Source organism: Hyaena hyaena, unplaced genomic scaffold (assembly GCF_003009895.1).
Source record: "Hyaena hyaena isolate Hyena2069 unplaced genomic scaffold, ASM300989v1 scaffold_1040, whole genome shotgun sequence".
Classification (NCBI taxonomy): Eukaryota; Metazoa; Chordata; class Mammalia; order Carnivora; family Hyaenidae; genus Hyaena; species Hyaena hyaena.
In genome coordinates this window covers 568,426-590,358 of record NW_024081670.1, presented here as the reverse complement: position 1 = coordinate 590,358, position 21,933 = coordinate 568,426, and the positions used below count along the sequence as shown (strand labels likewise).

The following is a 21,933-nucleotide window of genomic DNA, read 5'->3' as shown; positions in this document are numbered from 1 at the left end:
GGAAATGAGAGAGCCATTTTGTTTGGATTTTTTATAAATCAAATATAAACGAAAATGCATCATTGTTCCCTAAACTCTGAAACTATAAAATTTAGTGATAAACTCATCACCATATAATAATTCAGTTCCTTAAAAGTATCAATAAACAAACATCTTTTTCTTTATTAACACAACATGTACACAAAATGAGTCTATTTAAGTAGCAATAAAAATGAATGTAATACTTTGAAAGCAGTAAGGTTTTATTTTTCACTTGCAAATATAAATGTCCTTTTAATTTTAACTCACTCCAGTACTTCTCTAAGATATTGACTCCAGACATTTCTTTGTTCCTCTGTTGAACACTAACATCCAGAGCATAAAATACTTTTTGTGGTGCCATAATTTGTTAAATAATGCTTTGAAAGTGGCTGGGTGCCCAAAGAGTCCATGCAGAAATAAAATGCACCCAAACTGCTTCCAAATGTTTTCCTTTCCAGATATATCATGTCAGAAGCTGCCATTCTGCGCACACTGTCACTATATCCATGAAGCACCACCACCAGAATATCTTAGCAAACTACCCAAATTTACATCCGAGCCAGTGTTTAAAACATAATAAAAAGCATGTAGGCTAAGTGAACCAGTAATCTAATAATACAGGAGTCTGAATTTGCTTTGAAATTAGCTCAGAAAAATACATTAATCGGGACGTTTTCAACAGTGAACAACACCTGCTAGCTCTCTTTTTCTCACTTTCTCTCTTTATAAAATGCATGAAGCTTTTTCAGCAATTCTCATGGAATAGGATGTACCTGGACCCTTATTTTGAACTCAGTCTAATGGCTGCCATGGATGACCTAATGGTAAGCAGTAATGAAAATGGTGGCACAGCAAGGGGCTGGGAGATTGTCAGTGGAGATATTATTTTAGGCAGTCTGGACAGGCCCAGTTCATGTGGCTTAAGAGTAATAAAATCAGGCTTCTTTGAGCCTGTTTCTATTTTTCTCCCTTATTACCAGCAATGCGTGTTACCTCACATCAGACCTGGAAGTTAATATAGTTCCCAAAGGCACCAAGCTTAAAAATAGGAATGGCCTCAATAAAAATTAAAAGATACATAAAACTGAATAAGGCCTGACTCTTTTCAAGCCCATTTCACACTTATGATCATATTTAGAGATAGATCCCAACACACTGTTATTAGTTTGTTTTGGGCCGTAGTTGAATTTGCTGGCTCATATCTAGGAGAATGAGGTCCATAGAGAATGGATAGTGAGTCGAGAGTCAGAGAATGTCATCCTTAGTTCTGTGCTGCACATTTCTCTTGGGCTCAAGCAGTCAAGACTTCTCTGCCCTTGAGATCTTCTCTCTCTTTGTCTCTTAAATGCATAAATCAGGGGACACATATGGAAAACGGAAAGAAATGAAGGAGAGGGTTTGAACAAGAGGCCCCTTGTATGGCTGTTCGTGTCTTTAAGTGTCTCATCTGTCTGAGAATAAAGAGCATATGAGCTAGAGAGAATGGCTTTGCATCCCATGACATTTTTAATGACTCTATTTTTGACTAACCCATTAAACCAGTTGTATGGATTTTGTCATTCTAACCGCAGAAGTTGCTCTCAAAACCATCAGTAACATCGTCATGAGTCAGGGAGGTATGGATATGCTTTACACTTCCCGTGTTTACCTTCACAATTGACCCCATATGTAACATACCTATTCCCAGTTCTGTCGGAAATAAAAATATAAAAATGAGAAAATCTTCAAAGAACTTATTGTAAGCTGTGTCATGAACAAAAAGAATTATACAGCAAGGAAAAATGTAACTGAGAGAGGGAAAATGGGCCAAGAAAGTTAGGGAGAGACCTTATGTGAGTGACTTCTTTATACCAGACATTTTTGAAAACACTATCTTGTATAATTGTCTTCATAACAGACTGTTTTCCACATGTTACTGAAATGAGAGTTGCGGCTCAGGAAGTTGAAGTGACTGGCATACAGTCATCCAGCAAGCTAAGGCACAGCAAGGTCTTGAAATAGAGTCTCTCTGACTTCAGCACCTGTGTGCTTTCCATGGCAGCTTTACTGCCTTCTGAGGGAGCACAGAAGAGGGCAGATTATTCCAGCAGTGAGAAAATGGAAAGTCATTTAAAAGAGTTGGTACTTAAGCAGGGCATTTAAAATGGTTCAGGCCAAGATAGAGCATTCTTTCTTTGTGCTGGAAGGAGTGAGCCACACATTTAAGTGACAATATTCTAGTGTGTTTGGAGTAAAAAGTCGAGAATCTTTGAAACTTTTTTTTAACAAAAATATTTTGGAGCACCTGGGTGGCTCAGTAGGTTGAGCAGCTGACTCTTGATTTTGGCTCAGGTCATCATCCCAGGGTAATGGGATCAAGCCCTGCATCGGGCTCCAAACTGAGCATGGAGCCTGCTTGAGATTCTTTCTGCCTTTCTCCCTGCTTACTTGCTCTCTCTCTCTCAAATAAAAAAAAAAAAATAATAATAATAATAATGTAGTAATAAACATGTGAACATTACACTTAGGAGGTAAAATTCAGGTTATAAATATAAGATAAATATCAAATAATACCACACTTTCAGTTTAATACAAAGCATGACATTTATGACAGTCATGCTTAATACCTTGGTTAAGAGAAAAATGGGCAGGGATGTCATAGAAGTATGCAAAGATCAAAAACCCTTAGCCCTTCTGAAAAAATATGAATGGGAAATACGTGGCAAATATTTTTATAATATGGTGGCTTCAGTCCATTAGTGATCATTGTGCATTTAAAGTTACTGTAGCTATTTTTAAAGACAGAAAACTAGATTCAAAGTAAGTCTTTGCTCAACAAGCTAATGATAGTATGAATCTTTTATATTTATAATATAGTTTAAATTTGGAAAGTTTGGGACACCTCAGTGGCTCAGTCAGTTGAAGTCAGTTAAGTGTCCAACTTTGGCTCAGGTCATGCTCTCACGGTTCGTAAGTTTGAGCCCCACATGAAGTTGTGTGCTGACACCTCAGAGCCCGGAGCCTGTTTGGATTCTCTCTTTCTCTCTCTCTCTCTCTCTCTCTGCTCCTCCCTGACTCTCACTGTCTCTTTCTCAAAAATAAACATTAAAAAATTTTTAATTTGGAAAGTTTAAGGTAAAACATTTTTGTAGTTATTTTAAGATGTAATTGACACTATGCAACATAAATAGATACACTGTTGCACAATTAATTCCAGTTACCATATTTTATATTTGTTGGTCATCAGAACAAATTTTATGTTTCAGAAAAAATAGATCAATCTAGCAAAATGGTTACACTTAATTTTCTTTTAAAGACAGATTAACCAAATTTAAGTAAGAATTGATATCTCATTTTCAAATTACTGATGCAAAATTACCAGAGAATAATTATACATTTTCCCAACATCAAATAATGTGCAAAATGTTTCCAAGATAGATGCATTTCCTGTTCAATTTCCAAAACCAAATAAAAGCTTCCCAATGGAAAGCATTTAAATTCTTGGCCCTCTAAAATAAGCATTAGAAAACAAAGTACAAAAAAAAAAAAATGATCTCTCAGCTTCTGAATAGCCCACTTACATATTTTCTGTACCAACACTTTCTCAAATTCAAAAGATATTTACTTCCTAAGAATATGACAAAACAGTCTTCACTTCAAATCATTTGGTCTGTTTCCTTGGCAACACTGTGGGATTACTTGGCTACCATAAATTGCATTAGCTGACTATGGAATTTCTCAATTTACATCTTGATCTTGCTCTGTCCTGTACACGAAACAAGCAAAGTCATTTGTTATTTAATTCACAAACTCCCATCAGAATGTCTATATTTGAGAACCACATGTGTCTTCATAGGACTGACAAGGTAGAGTTTCTGGGCCAAGAGACTGAATCCCTACCAAGTCTGGTGCTGTAGCATCTTGAGCCCAAGACGGAATAGGAAGGGAGGCAAGGCCTAGACTGGAAGCCGTACAACCTGGCGCAGCTACCTCTGAAACCATACTTATCCCTTGGGTTTGTATTCATCAGTAGGGAGAATGTGAATTATTTTAAATGAGGAATAACATGATCTGAACTGAAAGGACGCAGGGAGGTATCCACCTAAGTGTCTACACCAGGTAGGTAGGAACATGGAAGGAAATCCCACATGTTTACCTTGAGTGCAAATTGGATCTCTGAAAAGTGGACATGTCTTTGCCACCACCACACACTTATGGTGCTACTCCAGTCATACATTTATGGTATCAGAATAGGTGTAAAGTCATTGGGGTCTTGATTACTTTTATTCTCTATTGGCAATTCTCAATTATTTTCAAGACTTACTGTGTTCCTCGATTAGTTTCAAGACCAAATTCTCAAAATGATAACTGTTAAACCAAATTATCCTGTTATCTAATCTATACCATATATATGCCAAATTAATAACCATTCCTTTATTTTCAAGTTTTTATTTAAATTCTGGTTAGTTAACATACAGTGTAATATTAGTTTCAGATGTACAATACAGTGATTCAATACTTCCATACAATACCTGGTGCTCATCACAAGTGCATTCCTTAATCCCCATTACCTACATCACCCATCCCTCCCCACCCGGCACCTCCCCTCTGGTAACCATTAGTTTGTTCTCTACAGTTAGTCTGTGTCTTGGTTTGCCTTTCTCTCCAAATCAGTACCATTCTGACCTTAAAAAAATAACAAGTCTTTGAAAGGAATTTAAATATCTTAGCAGTTAATGAGACATGTTTGGTATTATGTTTAACACATTTTTGGTAGATAAGACAGCCAGTGATATTATCATCCATATCTGGAAGTGAAACTAAATCCGTAATATTCTATTTCATACTTTGTACATGAGAGACAACAGTGTGATATACCTGGCAGCAAGGTATATGCTAGCAACCGATGACTAGTCCCTACTGAAGGCAGCCTTGGAAAATTACAAAGACGCAGAGACAGCCTGTCTAATGACCTCTTTATCAAGTGTGCAAACTTCCCTTTAATAATGTGACATATATACCCCACAGTTTATAAATATTAAATGCATAGCACACTTTGGCTGTGAAGCTAAATAGATCTAGCTCTCATACACATTGATAAATGCTGCTTAACGGCTCCTTAACGGACACCTTGGCACTTGAGGTAGAAAAGCATTTTTTTAAGAACATATAGGGTTTTGTTGTTGTTGCTGTTGCTGTTGTTGTTGTTTAAAGAATATATAAAGTTTGACCCCAGAAATAAAAGGCAATCCACTGACCAAAGCCCTGTGTGGTGACGCCATCAGGAAGACATGCTTTTCAAGTTCAGATCACCCCTTCACTCTAGAATTTAATTTTTTTATTATAATTTTACTTGTCCCTGGTTCCTAAGTGCTTCTTCATAAGCACTTAAAGTGGAAAGTCACAAATCTCATTGAGCTTTAATAATTATACAGAGTTTTGAGGATGTTTATATTATTAGAGTATACATGGTTTTAAAATCTCTGACATCAAGAAAATTCAGTCTGTTGTCTGCTCAGATAAAGTCAAACTGCCTTTGAACTATTCATATAAAGAAGGTTTTAATTCAACTCAACATTACATTGAGCCTCTACTATGCGCAAGCTCTGGGACTGGACATATAGAGAAGAATAAAACATACATGACTTGTCCCTGTTCTTCAGGGATCACATCCTAGTAGAGAAGACAGACATGTAAGCCAGAAGTCACCTGATGGCAGCCCACAGGCTGAACTCAGCTAAGAGGTATGTTTTTGGTTTGATTTCTACAGTGTTCTTTAAAACATCTGAATCTGTTGCCCTTAGCCAGAACTTTCATTTGACTCAGTGCATTTGTCATCAACTATTTTTGGTCATCAATTTGATATACCTAGACCCTAAAGGCATTTGCATTTGGTATCACAAAATTGTAAACAAATAAATAATGTATCTATGATAGTGTTCTACCTCTGTTCTCGTAGCTAAGATTAAATGGGGGCACAGAATAAAAGATAGTGAGTTCTCCCTGGGTATGTAGAGCATGTTTTGTCAGAGACCAGAGACCAGAGGGCCTTTTGAGAGGAAGAGACATCATGGAGGCATGGAGACATGCAATGGTAGGTCAAGTTTAGGGAATTAAGGAAGATAATATTTATCCCTCACTATTGAACACTTACTTATAGCCATTAACTGGCACTTCCCATATGATCTGGGGTAAACCAGTATTAGTGATATGTTTATTATTAGCTACATTTTTCAAATGAAGAAATTGAGTATCAGAGAAGCTAAGTAACTAACCCACAATGAATCAGCTAGTGAATGGTAGAATTAAAATTCTGGTCTCAAGCCTGGGCCTTTTCAAAACACTGATGGATGTATTGGCGTATTGCAGATTTAGTCAGGACAGTTTTTTGGTAAAGATTCCAAGTCCCACCACATTTAAGACCACTGGACATAATCCATATTTGGTGAAAATATAAGCTTAATTCAATGTAAGAAATGTAATAAAAATTATATAAACAGACTTTTAGAACTTAAAGGAAATTTAGGTAAGTTCTAGTCCAAGTTCGTTATGTTACAGCTAAGGAAACACAGATACTTAAAATATTTGTTTTCAAAGAGTCAGAGAATGTCTACTTTAAATATAAATGAAACAAATATTTTAATAAATGTATTTTTTGATCAGCTTAGGAATATCTTAATTCTCTTTATTTATGCTAGTTTTAAAAAAAATTACAACTATAATTTTATCATGCATATCCTACAAGTTTAAAAATAAATCAGGGAAATCTAAAAATTTCTTTTTAAAAGCTTTTCAGAAATAACTCATAAAAATCTAGCCATGAAACTACCCTTTTTGCTTCAATACTTTTGTTGTGACCTATTGAACAACAGCATGATGAGAAATCTATAAAATTCATACTGCAGTGACCTGAAGGATTAAAAAAAAGCCAAAAACAAAACAGTAATGGTTGCCTGATCTTTAATTGTATTTGGTGCTGAAGAATCTTCATGGGGATTAGCTGTGTAGCTAGCTAAGGAGGAAAACAAAAAATTTAATTGTAGGCATATTTCCATTTATAATAATTTAGGAAATGAAAAAGATTCTGTAATTGTAATTTTGGCTTAGCTTACTTAGTTAGAATCATTTCCTGAAAATAATAGTGTCGTATCAAATATTGATTTCCTCTTTTTGTACTAGAAATGTATGTTGTAGTGCCAAGTAAAAAAACAAAAAGTAGGTACTCCAATAAATATTTACTGAACAAATGATTAAGTGTATGAATGAGTTATTTATGAATGTAATAGTTCCCTTTCATGTGTTAAACCCAATTGATAATTAGGTTTCATCTAGTCATTAGAAAGTTGCTATTGGTTTGAGAAGCAATTGAACACACTGAGTACTCCTTTATATCCTCCCAAGATATTTGCCTAAGGAGCAATTTATTGCTTTTCATTTGATCATTTTTTTCAATCCTCTTATTCAGTTTGCCTTTATTGAACCCCTACTTTGTGCAACTTCTGATCAAGTTAAAGCAGACCATGTTGGGGTCCCAGATGGCCCACCTAATACATCACAATGAAACAGGTATCTTTTCTCTACCAAACTAGGCACAGTAGCTTAGTTTTTCCTAGACTGAATGTTAAGTAAAGAGACTTAAAGGCTTCTGTGCAATAAGAAAAAAATTATTCATTAAATGCCTTATGTTAAAATGATTTCTTACTGTTTCTGGTCTTCCTTCAATGGTCATATAACTCTTAGAGTCTAAGGCTTCATCAGCCATCACAGAAAATTAGGAAACATATGTTCAAACAAACAATGAGCCTGTTTGAATGATGTTTGTTTGTTTATTTCCCTTGATGGAGGATAGAATGTGTAATCTATAAATTATTGTTACAGAAATAGAAGAAAAGCATACAGGTGAGAAAACATGAGATACACTAGGAATGGAAGGAAACACTGTCTGATAAAGAAAGGATGAGCGAAATAGACAGGTAGACAGACAGCCTGATAGCCAAACAGTTATGGACAGGCAGGCATACATATAGATAGAGAAGTAGAGAATCTTTGAAGGTTCTGAAGTGAACATTCCTCAGGGAAAACAGCCCTTAAGATAGTGTTTGGTTTAATAGACTATGTTATCATTGAACTTTGAAGTTACTCATTCACACTGTAGCTCAAAGATACCATCATTAACCTGAACCATGCAGTGATGTAGTAGCTGCTATTTGCCAAGTACAGAACTGAATACTGGATACTTAAGACTGAAGAAAGGATCTCTACTCTGAATGCATACATACTCAAAATTCTCAGCTTTCCAAAATTTTAGTCACTACCTTCTCAGTAAACATGTTTGAGCCAAAATACTCTACTATATGAATACTAATTTATGTATGTTATATATATTTTTACTTTTACTGTGTTATCTTTTATATTTATTATAAAACACTAAATACAAAAGGAATAAAATAAAAATATTTTGAAATATTCATTTTATATACTAACAGCCTAAAATATATCAATATAGGATCTGATTATAAGTTCAGCTTATTTTGACACTTGATTTCAAATAATAGTCATACCACACATGCACAATATACATGAGATGCTACATATTTAGGACTTTTTGTCATCTCTTTTTGTATCAGTATAGATCATCCTTACATCACATTGTAGTTGACAAGAACTCTTTTTAGGAGTTGAAAACATGGCTTTTCTATTTTCTGTGTGTTCTGTGTGTTTGCTTGGAACTTGTGTACCTATTTTCTAATGTATACACAAGATTGAGAGCCACTGTTTAAGGAGCAACATGGCTTCTGGAATGACTGCCTGAAGCCAGGTGAAATCAAGGCCCTGCCCTAATTGTTCAAGCTCTTGAAGTAAATGTTTTACTTCATGAACATTCTAGCATTTTCTCACCGTTTTATTGTTTAAACTAGCATTCTCCAAAATTCTCGGATTACACACCTCAAACAATAAAAATGTTGGAGCATTCTCCATAGAGAGTATTATGAATATATTTTATTTACAATTTAATACACATGTGTGCATATATTTTCAGTTTACAATTCTAAACTCTCTTTAACTGTGTCTAGGTGTTCTTTTTCTACACATAGATCGAAGTGTATCTTCAAAAATAAGGCAAAATGGAGACAATTTGAGGAAGCCACATATGAAAAATTTCATTATTATAGGGATATTGCCTTTATTAAACTTTTCAGACAAAATTAAATTATTGATACATAATTTACAAAGAAAGGATTTTTTTCTGTTCAGTTTTTGTGTATGTGTGAGGTGGAGGGGATAGTTCTGCATTAGAAAATTAATCAATCTACCTCAGTTTCCCACTCAAAGAAATTTCTTTTTTTAAAAAAATAGGACAGTTTAAGAATATTTTCTTATATTTATGATTATTTGCATTATATAACCCTTACAAATAGTCCCATGAGGTGGGGTCAGTTGTTACTTTCATTTTACATATAAGGAAATGAAGATGCAAAGAGTTTAAAGTCATAGTCATCTTTTTATGCAAATTCTTAATGATGTTGAATATCCAGTGCAAAGCTATTTCAAAGAGATTGCTGCCATATCAAATTAAAATGAGATTTTTGTTTCATTGAGTTTACTTGTTAATTATATTTTACTATAACTCTTTGAAAACTGGTTATCCTATAGGCCACGTTACTTTCATATAATCTGGGCAATCAGAATCCTCCATTAATTGATCAGACCAGATGTGAAAATTCAGTCCATGTCAAGTTCTGCTTTTTTTACACTGTAGTCACTAACAACCATTTTTCAAAGGATGCTTTACTCTCAGAGTGTTTCTCAGTGGTGCTACTACTATTTTGAGGGAAATTCCCCTTGGTGGAGGGAGTATACCAGTTATTGCAATGCCTTTAGCTCATATCCTGACCCTCACCCACTAAATAGTGTATTTCCCCAGTAGTAATTTGCAGTAGTCCCTAAGGGACAATGACAACCACTGAGCTACTGAAGGACAGACAAATCATCAACTTCTGCAGCCAGTGACTTATGTTAATTTACCTTAGACCAGTAGTTAATAGAGTATTTTGTTAGTGTGATACTCAGAAGTGTTTGGAATTATATTTGGGGAGGGTTGCCAGAGTTAGCAAATAAAAATACAGGACACCTGATTATCTGGTAACTCTATGTTAGAGATAATATAATGCTAATGTCCTATTCTGGTGTCTCTTTAACCCACCGACTCAAGATCACTAGCAAACTGCAAACTGGAAAGTCACTTATTTGAGATTTAGAAAAGCGTGTGTAAAGTGACACATCTTATATTTCAAACTTGTAGTAGCTAGAGGAATACTCGCATCAAACAAAAATCTAATTTATATTGACAAAGAGTCTACTGAATGCACATAAAAACAAAATATTGATGGACAATTACATTTATCTTGCTACATTCATTCTTTGGCTACAATATACTAAGTTCCACAGTTTCTTATTTATTTTGTTCTTGTTGTTTTGTTTGTTTTATTTTAATTCCAGTATAGTTTACATAGAGTGTAATATTAGTTTCAGTGTAAAATACAGTGATTCAATACTTCCATACAACACCCGGTGCTCATCACAAGTACATTCCTTAATCTCCATCACCTGTTTCATCCGTCACCCCCCACCCCCATAGCCATCAGTTTGTTCAGTATAGTTAAAAGTCTCTTTCTTGGTTTGTGTGTCTCTTTTTTTTTCTTTGCTACAATTATGTATTTTAAAAAACACAGCAAGAGCCAGCAACTTAATCAATAGGGCAAACCAGACTAAAATTATTTTATATTAAATCCCGAAAGTTTCCTGAACTGAATTTCTTGTAGATTAAGAGATAAGGGAATTATAACAAATAAATTCAGCTTCATTATTCAATTGTGAAAACAAAGCTATAGTGTTTCATGCAATCTCTATTGACATGACTGACCCTAAGGAGGAAAATAATAAGGCATTATTATCACATAATATGATATTTCAACTGAATATTCATGTACACCAGCTTTTCTGTTTGTTTGTTTTATATATAAAAAAATGACAGTCCCTTAAGGAAGAGATGCCACAATAAATGAAAGACCTTTTAACCCACAGTAAAGAAACATAACAAAGCCATTATGAATGATGCAGCAGGTTTTGGAAAATGAAAGCTGCTATTAAATATGACAGGCTGTCACAACAACAGAAATAGTAATCAGTGTAATCATAGCAATAAAATAATATTTGTATGTTGTTTCTTTCAAGAAGTTAAAATAATGGACATCTTTTCTAAGTTAACAATTTCAAATAATATGGCAAAAATAAAAAAACAAAGATAAAAACCTCTAAATCTGAAGCATATTAAAATTATTTAAAGTCTACTCTACACACTTTTGTTTTTCTTCAAATTTCTTTTAAGATAATTGCATTTATATTCCTTTTTCTTTCCTGTGCATGATTATGTTCTTTTTCTTTACAATCTAGTATTCTTTTTTAAAAGTTTATTTATTTATTTTTCCAAAAGAGAGAGAGAGAACCTGCAAGCAGGGGAAGGGCAGAGAATCCTAAGCAGTCTCTGCTCTTCCCTGGACTCAAACTCAATGAACCATGAGTTTCAGTTCAGATCATGACCAATTGAACCACCCAAGTTTTCTATCACTTGTCTTCAATAAATCCATAATCAGCTAAATTGTAATATTTCTGTTCTCCAGCCTATAATAAAATCTGAATTTCTTATAATTATTTTGTCCGTTGTAAAATCACCATTTTATTACTTTAAGAATACAGTATGAATACATAATTATCTCTATCTGGTATTCAGTGATGCTCCTTAGTGATGGGTATTTTCTCACACGGTGTTGAGACATTGCAGTGTGGAAAATGCCTTGCATGGAAAACATTGTACATGGGGGAGTATTTGTGCTCAATGATACATACCCCAAATAGTAGCAAAGAAGAAATTAGACTCACTGTTCATCGAAAGTTCCCTCAGAACACTTTCCCTGACCTACTACTTGGCACTATAGCCACATCTCTTCATGTTTAAGGGACTCAAACGCTGCTGGACCTTTTCACTAAAGTCTCATTAAATCAACAGGAAAACCAGTTTATTTACAGTATTTGATTTTCTTTCTATGCTTTCGTTAATCCAAGGCACAAAAAATAGGCCTCATGCATTAAAACATACATTGTAACTTCGTTTTCTAAACATCTTTAAAGATCTAAGAATGCTGTCTTTTCTTTAGCAGCAACTTTTTCCATAGAAGTAAATTTTATAGAATGTGTTATACCAGGTCTCTTTAATCCTGGTCGGAGTTCAAAGAGGCTATAAATTTTAACATATTTTAGGTGAAAAATTGCTGTCAATGAACAGATAAAGTCTCTTTAAAAATGTAGGACTTGTTAAAACTGAGCCTGGGAGGATTGATCCAAGGTCTCTTTATTTGGAAACTGCTGGGCCTGATTGGAGTTTCAGAGGACCCAAATGATATGCTCTCCTTACAATCATCAGTGTAACTTGCTTTTAGAGCATTATTGTGATTAAACTTAGATATACCATATCAATTACCAGTGCTGCCTATGCACTTGATAGTGCATGTATATTAAATTTTCTTCTGAATAATTTTAGTGTCTTTCAGGTCATTGAGACACCAAATTATAATGCTGTTATTCCAAACTGCAGGGTTTCTCATTCATATTCAGAGAACAACAATCTCCCATATAGGAAACGGCTCATTATTTATTTTTAATCTACACAGTAAAGATTTTGTCCTAGGAGTCTGCCAGCTACGTGACACCCCTTACCTTTTTCATGCCTCAGTTTGCTAGTCTGTAAAATGATTTTTTGACTGGATGACCTCTGATGTCTTTTCCAACTCTGACATTCTTTTACTCACAATTCATCATGTAATCTTATGAATAAACTTCCAAGTGGTTTCCTTTTGGTTTTTTGCTTTACAGTAGCCTTCATAAAAGTGAAAAAGCATGTGATTCTACCTTTGCAAACTCTGTCTTTTCCCTAATAAAAGGTGTAACAAATTAAGAATTGTGTATGTGGATTTCCTTACCGCTATTTCAAAAACATATATAATTGCTGTATGGTGTAAAAGGTTTCCTCACTTTAAGCACCACTCCTGATAGAACTAACGCAAATCACTGCTCCTTCCAGTGCAGCTTTGATCTCAGATCCGCTGTGACTGTCTCCTGTGCATGTCACTTATGTGGACGACTCTGCAAATAGACAACCTCAATGACTTTTATTTATATCCACTTTGTCAAATGTAGGTTTAGAGATTTTATTTCGCATTCTACTACTTCTACCCTGTTTTGCATTGTAACTAGTTAAGAGTAGCTTTCTTTTCAAAACCTAGATTGAATTTTTACATTTATGAATAAAAATGCATTCATTCCTTTTAATTTTATAGCTTACTTTTAAGGTTTGATGTTTTTTATTAAGTATAGTTTTTTTTTTCCCAGTTATATGATTGACAGCTTTTCCACAAAGAAGATTTTGATTAATGTCCATTTTTATCTCTTAAAAGGATCCTTCCTGGCCATTGGGGTGGAGGCGTTTTGCCCCAGCTTCCTGAGGGCAGGGTTTTTAAATAGCATCCAGGCCCCGCATCCAGTGCCAGGGGGAGGATCTCTGCCCCCCAGGATTCCTGCTGGTAGGTATTTCAGGTGAAGTTTTCTGCCACCATATACAGCATAGGACTATACTCACAACTGAAAGATACACAATACAGAAATAAATATTACTAAGATATTGTTGAAAGAGAATGCAAGCAACATTTCCTTAATGCAGGGATGACATTTATGATATCAAATGCCATGGAAGTAGTAAGAGGAAGTGGAGGATGGATCTATAACCTGAGCACCCAGCTAGCATAATGCTGCTGCTTCTTCTAGAATAATTTTTACATAAAGAGCTTTAGATCCCAAATTTTGTACTCAAGAATAAAAATAAGATAATTGGCTAGAAAAGAGAATTAAAAACAGCATTATTAATAGAAAGAGTAATTCCATATTTGGGCAAGTTTATAGACATTTAATTAAAGTTTAATTTCATTAAAGGGAAGTGGTTGGATAAAAAGCTAGAAAGTAGCAAATTTGGAAGAATTTAAAAAAGAAAATTAATGCAGTATTTCCCAAAATTTCAATCTGACCAAAGCTCTATTTTATCAATGAGAGAGAAAATATAGGAAATTGAGCATTTTTTTCATGTCTATGTATTTATTTTGAGACACAGAGAAGGAGAAAGAGAGCAACTGGCAGAGAGCATATAGAAAAGAAGAGAGAGAATCCTGTGCAGGTTCTGTGCTGACAGCACTCGGGGCTCGATCCTACCAACCATGAGATCATGACCTGAGCCAAAATCAAAAACTGGATGTCTAACCGACTGAGCCACACAGGCACCCTGGAGATTGAGCTTTTTAAAATGCAATTTCAGGGGCACCTGTGTAGCTCAGTTTGGTTAAGCATCCAACTTCAACTCAGGGCATGATCTCATGCAGCCTGGAGTCTGCTTCGGATTCTGGGTCTCCATCCCTCTCTGCCCTGCCTGCACTCATGCTCTGTCCCTCTCTTTCAAAAATAAGTAAACTTTTAAAAAAATGAAATAAAATGAAATTTTAAGTTTAGTAAATCGCTTTCTGGATTATACATAATATTATTTCAGAAATTGTCTTTTTCCTGCCAATTTGTAAAATATCAAGCTGCCTTCTTCTGTTGTATGAAGGATACAAACTGACTTTATATTTTATATGTGTCTTAGCAAAATAGAATTAGGATATTGATTCTTGGAGTTTTCTGTTTTTTGAGAGAGAGAAGCAGAGGGCAAGGGAGCGAAAGAATCTTAAGCAGTGGTGTCCGATGTGGGCCTCAATCTCACAACCATGAGATCATGACCTGAGTTGAAATCAAGAGTTGGATGCTTCAACAACTGAGCCACCCAGAAGCCCCTTGGAGTTTTATTTATTGTAATTCTGGGGGCATCTAGGTGGCTCAGTTGGTTAAGCATCTGACTCTTGATTTGAACTCAAGTCACAATCTCATAGTTCATGAGATCCAGCCTCTGTCAGCCCCCCACTAGTGTGGAGCCTGCTTAAGGTTCTCTCTCTCCCTGGCCCTCTGTCCCACCTCCTGCTCACACCTTATATCAAAAATTCTTTTAAAACTTAGCATAATTCTGGTGCTTTTTAACCATAATAATTATGCCACAAATTATGCTGATGACATCAATGCATTCAATGACATCACCAATCCTGGGAACATTCAGACACTAGGAAATCCAATAGAAACAAAATTTCAACATGCACATTTCTTGCTTTTCTTAACAAAATTATACCAACAAGGCCTAACGTTATTATTTCTATTTTTCTGTTGCTCTTCAATTACCCTTGCCTACCCAATTAAAACATACAAAATAACAAATTGTAAATATGCTTTAATGTCATTTGGTTTTATCATTGGATAATTACCGATATGGTTGGAGCCTTTGTGGCCAGCAATGCCACTGATATAGTAGGAACCAAAACGATGTGAATTTAAAACTAGCAATTTTAATTCTAATGAGTGCCACTTTTTATTTCCTCTTTAGAAACAAAAATGGTTTCAGTTGCTCAGAAATGTTATCATTCTTACTGTTGGTGGTGATGGTGGTGTTGCAAAAGACTAGAAATAAAAATTTATGTAAGCTAAGTGCTCAGAGCTGCAAATATAAAAACACAGTTTTCACATATATTATTAATATTTCAGTGATTAGAATTGAGGAATGGATGATTTGTAGTTTAATGGCTTAATTCTTAACTCTTAATGACAAATCTCAGAGGATTTAGGTATGTTTGGCAGAAATGACATTACAAAGTTCAGAAGTGACTTGAATTATTCAGCATTACTGCTAAAAAAATAAACAACCCTTGTCATTTAGCCACTGAGAATGATAGAAGAAAGATGATGTTTCTATAACATACACAGGAACAACTTTCTAGAGAGAGATCTGAAAGAACACTCTAGTACTCTATTCTTCTAGGCTTTAAGCCAAATTTGCCTCCAGCTTTCATAGGAAAGAAAACTCAGTTCAGTTTTCATGACTTACATACAAATCAGGTGTAACAAAATTGCTTCATAAAAAATTTATAGATCTAAACTTGTTCCTGTTCCCTCAAACTGAAATTAACTCAACTCACTTTTACTGGCTTATATCACTTTGATAAGTGATCCCTGTACACTTCCTCTGGCACTTTTCAGTAATGACTGCTACAATTTCAAAGGTAATTTTTATCCTCTTCCATTCATCTATAGCTTATTTCCCAAGAATTTCCTTTATAATTTTGTGTGAAGAGGAATGAAGCAGTAATCATGAGAAGTTTTTACTTCATATTTTTTAAAAGTATTTCTCTGCTAGCTAATAGATGAACTCATAACCCTTTTGTTTAGGACATCATCAAGAAAATAGTTCCTCCCTTGACCTGTACTGTGGCACTTCGAACAGTTGACCAAAGGTTGATGGCCACTGGGCAGCAATTAATTTGCTTTCTCCCAATTGATTATAATGTCACAGTACTTCAAGGGTCTCAAAAGACATTAGCTATGTGATTCAAGGAATCACAAAACCTATTCTAATGATGGTGTTAATTTAGTCCCAGTTACTTATCTTAATCAAATTTAAATGAGATACATGATGATGTCTCTTATAAAATGGTTTCTTTGCATTCATGTCACACTATGCTGTCAAGGACCAATGTTTTTATACTACTTATTTTTTTAAGTTTATTTATTTATTTATTTATTTATTTTGAGAGAGAGTAAGGCAGAGTATGCACACACGGGAGGGGTAAAGAGTGAGAGAGGAAATCCCAAGCTGGTTCTGCAGTGTCAGTGCAGAGTCCAATGGGGGGATTGCACTCATGAGCTATGAGATCGTGACCTGAGCTGAAACCAGGAGTGGGACGCTTAACCCACTACGCCACCCAGATACCCCAATAATACTTATTTTTACACTAACTGCAATGAAAGAATCATTTAATCATGAGACCCAGAAAGCAGACAAGTCTGACATCAGTATTTATTTAACTATTGTCAATTGTTTATACTGTCTGTATGACCTTTCTCATTTCTAGAAATGTCATAGTAAAGGGTTATTATTCTTAGTTTCAAATAGAGAAAAATGCCAGAAACTAATTGGCTGAAAGTTAAATAGCAAGTATATTCATATATTTATTTTTTCTTTTTTTAAATTTATTTAAATTTAAGTTAGTTAACATATAATGTAGTATTGGATTCAGGAGTGGAATTTAGTAATTTATCACTTAACCCGTATAATACCCAGTGCTCATCCCAACAAATGCCCATCACCCATTTAGCCCATCCCCCCCCCACCTCCCCTCTAGCAACCCTCAGTTTGTTCTCTGTAGTTCAGAGTCTCTAATGGTTTACCTCCCTCTCTGTTTTTATCTTATTTTTCCTTCCCCTCCCCTATGTTCATCTATTTTGTTTCTTAAATATCACATATGAGTGAAATCATATATTTGTCTTTGACTGACTTATTTCACTTACACTCTAGGTCCATCTAGATACACTCTACTTCCATCCACATTGTTGCAAATGGTAAGATTTCATTCTTTTTGATCATCGAGTAATATTCTTTGATGCAGTGCCTTTCAAGCAGTAGTTACTCAATAAAGTAAGAAAAGTCATAGGAGAAGAGACAAGAGGAAAGAGAGAAGGAAATAGAAGAGAGAAGGAAGCTGAGAGAAGAGAAGATAGAAAGGCAGAACTGATATTTCTTTTTAATCAAAGTCTTCCCCTGCTGTATTCCTCATTTTTTAAAATTTTTTAATGTTTGTTTATTTTTCAAAGAGAGACAGAGTGTGAGTAGGGGAGGGGCAGAGAGACACACACACACAGAACCAGAACCAGGTTCCAGGCTCTAAGCTGCCAGCACAGAGCCCATTGTGGGGCTCAGACCCACAAAACAGTGAGATCATGACCTGAGCTGAGGTCGGATGCTGAACCAACTAAGCTGCCCAGGCACCTCTGTGTTCCTTCTTATTAAAGTCAAATTCAGGACACGTGGGTGGCTTAGTCAGTTAAGGTCTGACTTCAGCTCAGATCGTGATCTCACATTTTGTGAGGTCAAGCCCTGCATCGAGGTCTCTGCTGTCAACACAGAGCCTGCTTCAGATCCTCTGCACCCCATCCCCGCTCCCTCTCCCACTCATTCTCTCTCCCTCTCTCTCTCTCTCAAAAATAAATAAATAAACCTGAAAAAATTAAAATCAAACTTTGCCTCCCTGAAAAGAATCCCTTTTCTAAATGTGTATTCAGGCATGTGCTCTAAAATGGTAATGAGGTGACCTCTTTAATCCAGCCAGTTTTTTTTTTTTTTCATGTTTATTTTTGAGAGAGAGAGAGATGGCGCATGAACAGGGGAGGGGTAGAGAAGGAGAAAAAGATACAGAATCTGAAGCAGGCTTCAGGCTCTGAGCTATCAGCACAAAGCCCAACGTGGAGCTAGAACTCACAGACTTTGAGATCATGACCTGAGCTGAAGTTGGATGCTTAACCAAACTGAGCAAGACAGGCGCCCCCATCTAGTTATTTCTTTGATTTAATTCTGTAGCCAAAGAGTATCTGAAAGTAGAATAGAACATTTTTACCTGCCACAGAGCATTGATTACAAATAGGGTCTTAGATTTGTGGCTTATCGTATGACAGACTCTGCCTCTACCCAGACCCTTTAGGCTTTTGGCAATTTCATACACATAGCATATACAATTAAAATTAGCATAATAAAGTCCTTGAGAAATAAAATTACACAGTTATAATAGGGTAATGTATGGAGGTTTCCTGATTTATTCTTTTCTGTCACTGCACAACCATAACTATAATGTAGTATCTTAAATTTACACTAAGATCCAGACATTACAATGTGTCTTAAAACTAGACTTACTTATAAAATATAAATGCATATTCATTATTTAATACTCATAAAATAAGGTCAATTGAGTATGATTAGATCATCAAAATATTAGGTTACATTTTTTAGCAGTTTTTAGTCAGTTGTAGCAGACTGTGTTTTTCTTTAATTAAGTAAATATTATATATATTTATATATATATATTATAATATACACACACACATGATTCAAGACCAAACTCAAACACACACTTTAAACTAACAAGACTTATCAATTATAACCAAAGTCTATGAAACAGAAAACAAAGGAAACAGCATGTGAGATTTAGAAATAGATAAATTCTGAAAGAAATCAGTGTTCAAGATCTTCTTAATACTTCCTTTGTGGTTAATCCTGGAATCTCTTTAGTTGTTGAGGGACTGTTCTTCTGAAACACCATCTCAGTTTGTCTGCTAGTGCTTTAAATACAATGCTATATATAAAACACCTTTTTCGACATTTTTACCTAAGCGTCTCTTCATTGCATTCCATGCGTTAGGTTCAAAGTAAATGGCAAAGATGGAGTGAATCAATCCTGTGAGACTCCTTCTCTGCTTACACTGAATCAGATAACATGAGAAATATGAACATATGGGGACCCAAACACCAGATTTTCAGTCACTAAATATACAACTAAAATAATGTTTACTATTATTTTTTTTTACCCTTTGAAAAAAAGATTTGAATGAGCCTTATACTCAAATAGCCAGACTTTTTCATATCCTCATGACTGTCCCCTAACTAGCAATGTTAGAAAATGAATTCACTGTCTAGTTTTCTATACAGTAATAACAGGTTCAAGTAGACTATTTCTATAGCAAAGGATTTACAGAGCCTAAGCCAATATTAAAATGTCTTCAAAGTCCATTAACCATGATTATCAATATTTTCCTTTCCATATTTCATGTGAAATTCTATCTCATATGGAGTCAGGGCAAGTATTACATGCTCTATTATTCAGGCAAATTTTTTTTTATTTAGAAGGCATATAGTTTAGATGGCAGAAATAAGTTAGGAATGATAAAGAAGGTTGAAGCTGCAGAGATTCTCATAACTAGTGAATGTAATATCAGATTTTTATGCATACAGAGGACTGAAGAAAAGCAGTAACACAAATATACAGGACTAAGTGGCAGACTTTGAAGGAAAATTGGAATTATCTCAGTATGCCAAGGGAAATCAACAGTAGAAAAGTATATAACTTTTAAATACAATCAAACTGCAGTTCAGAAAAATCAAAGTAAACCATTTCACTTTTTATATGTTCAGGCATTCTAAAGAAGGTCAGTAACTTTGCTTCAGATCCGTAATTTGATATTTCAAAATTAATCATTTCTGACATAATTTCTATTGTCTATAGTTCTAAGGATGATCATTCTCTTCATATTTTTATATAGTATAGATGACAATTGGCTTATTTTATCTTTAACAAAATGTTGTTGCAATAAATATGCATAAAAGATAAGAGATGGTGGTTTACTTTTTTTTTTTTCCCCTAGGAGAGAGAGAGAGACAGCGTGACAGGGGAGGGTCAGAGAGAGAGGGAGACACAGACTCTGAAATAGGCTCCAGGCTCTGAGCTGGCAGTCAGCACAGAGCCCGACGCGGGGCTCGAACCCACAAACCGCGAGATCATGACCTAAGCGAAAGTCGGACGCTTAACCGACTAAGCCATCCAGGCGCCCCTGTGGTTTACTTTTGAAGTTAGAGACTTTTAAAAGGAGAAAAACTCTTTAGTTAAAGTTTCTATGTTTTATACATTTCTGCAGTTGAGAATGTTGCCAATTACCTTGAATGAAGAGTGTGTAGGAATGAATATTTGCATGTACCAACTTAAACCAAAAGCTAATTAGAAATGGTATAGGAAAAACTGGACTAAAGGTGCAAAGTAAAATCCTGAATAAATTATTCAAAATATGAACTATGGTTAAAAACCAAAAAGAAAAACTTTCATCAGGATTCCTCACTCCTAGTTTCTTTATTCCTTGCCATTTGTGTGATTCCACGTAGGACCCAATAGCCCCTACTCAGTAGTTATTTATACAGTTCTCCCCAGAGAACTCTCCTCCTGGAAAGTTTGTGCATCTGCAAGCTTCAGAAGGAAACACTGCAAAACTGCAACTATTAAAATAGTGGCATGGGGAATCTCGGGCAGGAATGGGAAGGAGACCAAGATTATTCTTTGTCAGGACTGAGGAGTGGCATAGAGAAAAGAGTCATTGATAAAATAATAGAGACCTCTCCTAGCCAATAGAAGCACAAGGATGATGGCATGAGTAATTCTATTTCTAGTCATACCCCAATAAACTACTCCTTTAAAATATTTGCACAGTTATTGCTACATTGGAGAGTTACTTAGAAACACTTTTTGGGATATACTGATAGTTTCCAAAACCTGTGCAAGAGGGGCTGGCCAGGTAATGTCAAGGTATGTTCAATCTGCTTCCTCTATTGCTTGAAGTCAGTGGGTTCCAAAGAGCATGGTTCTTTGGCTTACCTCTGGAAAAATACACAATAGATTAAAAAATAATTTAAAACTTAAGGAAGACAACTTGAAGATACCACATGGGATAAGAAAAGTCAGGATAGGAGCATACCCAAAATCGAATGTATAATTCAAATTAATATCTGGTCTATGAAACCTTTAATTAATTACAGAGTTTATGAGTTTAAGGACTCTGATAGAGTCCTGATAGTATAAGTCATGGACTCTGGTTTCTTGGCCAAAAATAACAGACTCTTCACCAACAAAATGGACATATGATCATATGTGTAAATATCTGCATACAATTTCAGGGGGTCTCTGGACACCTTGAAGTGCATAAATGAAGAATCCCAGGTTCTTAAAAACCCAATGTTTTATATATAAAGTTATGTGTAGTTGACATAAATGAACATCATTATCCTTAGGCAACATTGACAGTGCATTTAAAAGAAAAAATTTAAAAATAGAGCTGCAGGATGCGTTTGATATCAAACTCGAACATTTGTAAAGAGAATTTCTA

General features: G+C 35.1%; 1 protein-coding gene and 1 pseudogene across 1 annotated transcript in view; one reads left to right on the top strand and one right to left on the bottom strand.

The window, feature by feature from the left end:
* The window catches only part of EPHA6 (EPH receptor A6), a gene marked incomplete at its 5' end in the record, with an annotated part of 201,122 nt that overhangs the window by 39,701 nt on the left and 139,488 nt on the right, over nucleotides 1–21,933 (top strand). The window contains one exon of the mRNA XM_039221986.1: nucleotides 13,512–13,637. Within this exon, the coding sequence (XP_039077917.1) occupies nucleotides 13,512–13,637 (126 nt within the window). The remainder of the gene's footprint in view (nucleotides 1–13,511; nucleotides 13,638–21,933) is intronic.
* Nucleotides 3,657–3,920, bottom strand: LOC120223773 (annotated as a pseudogene).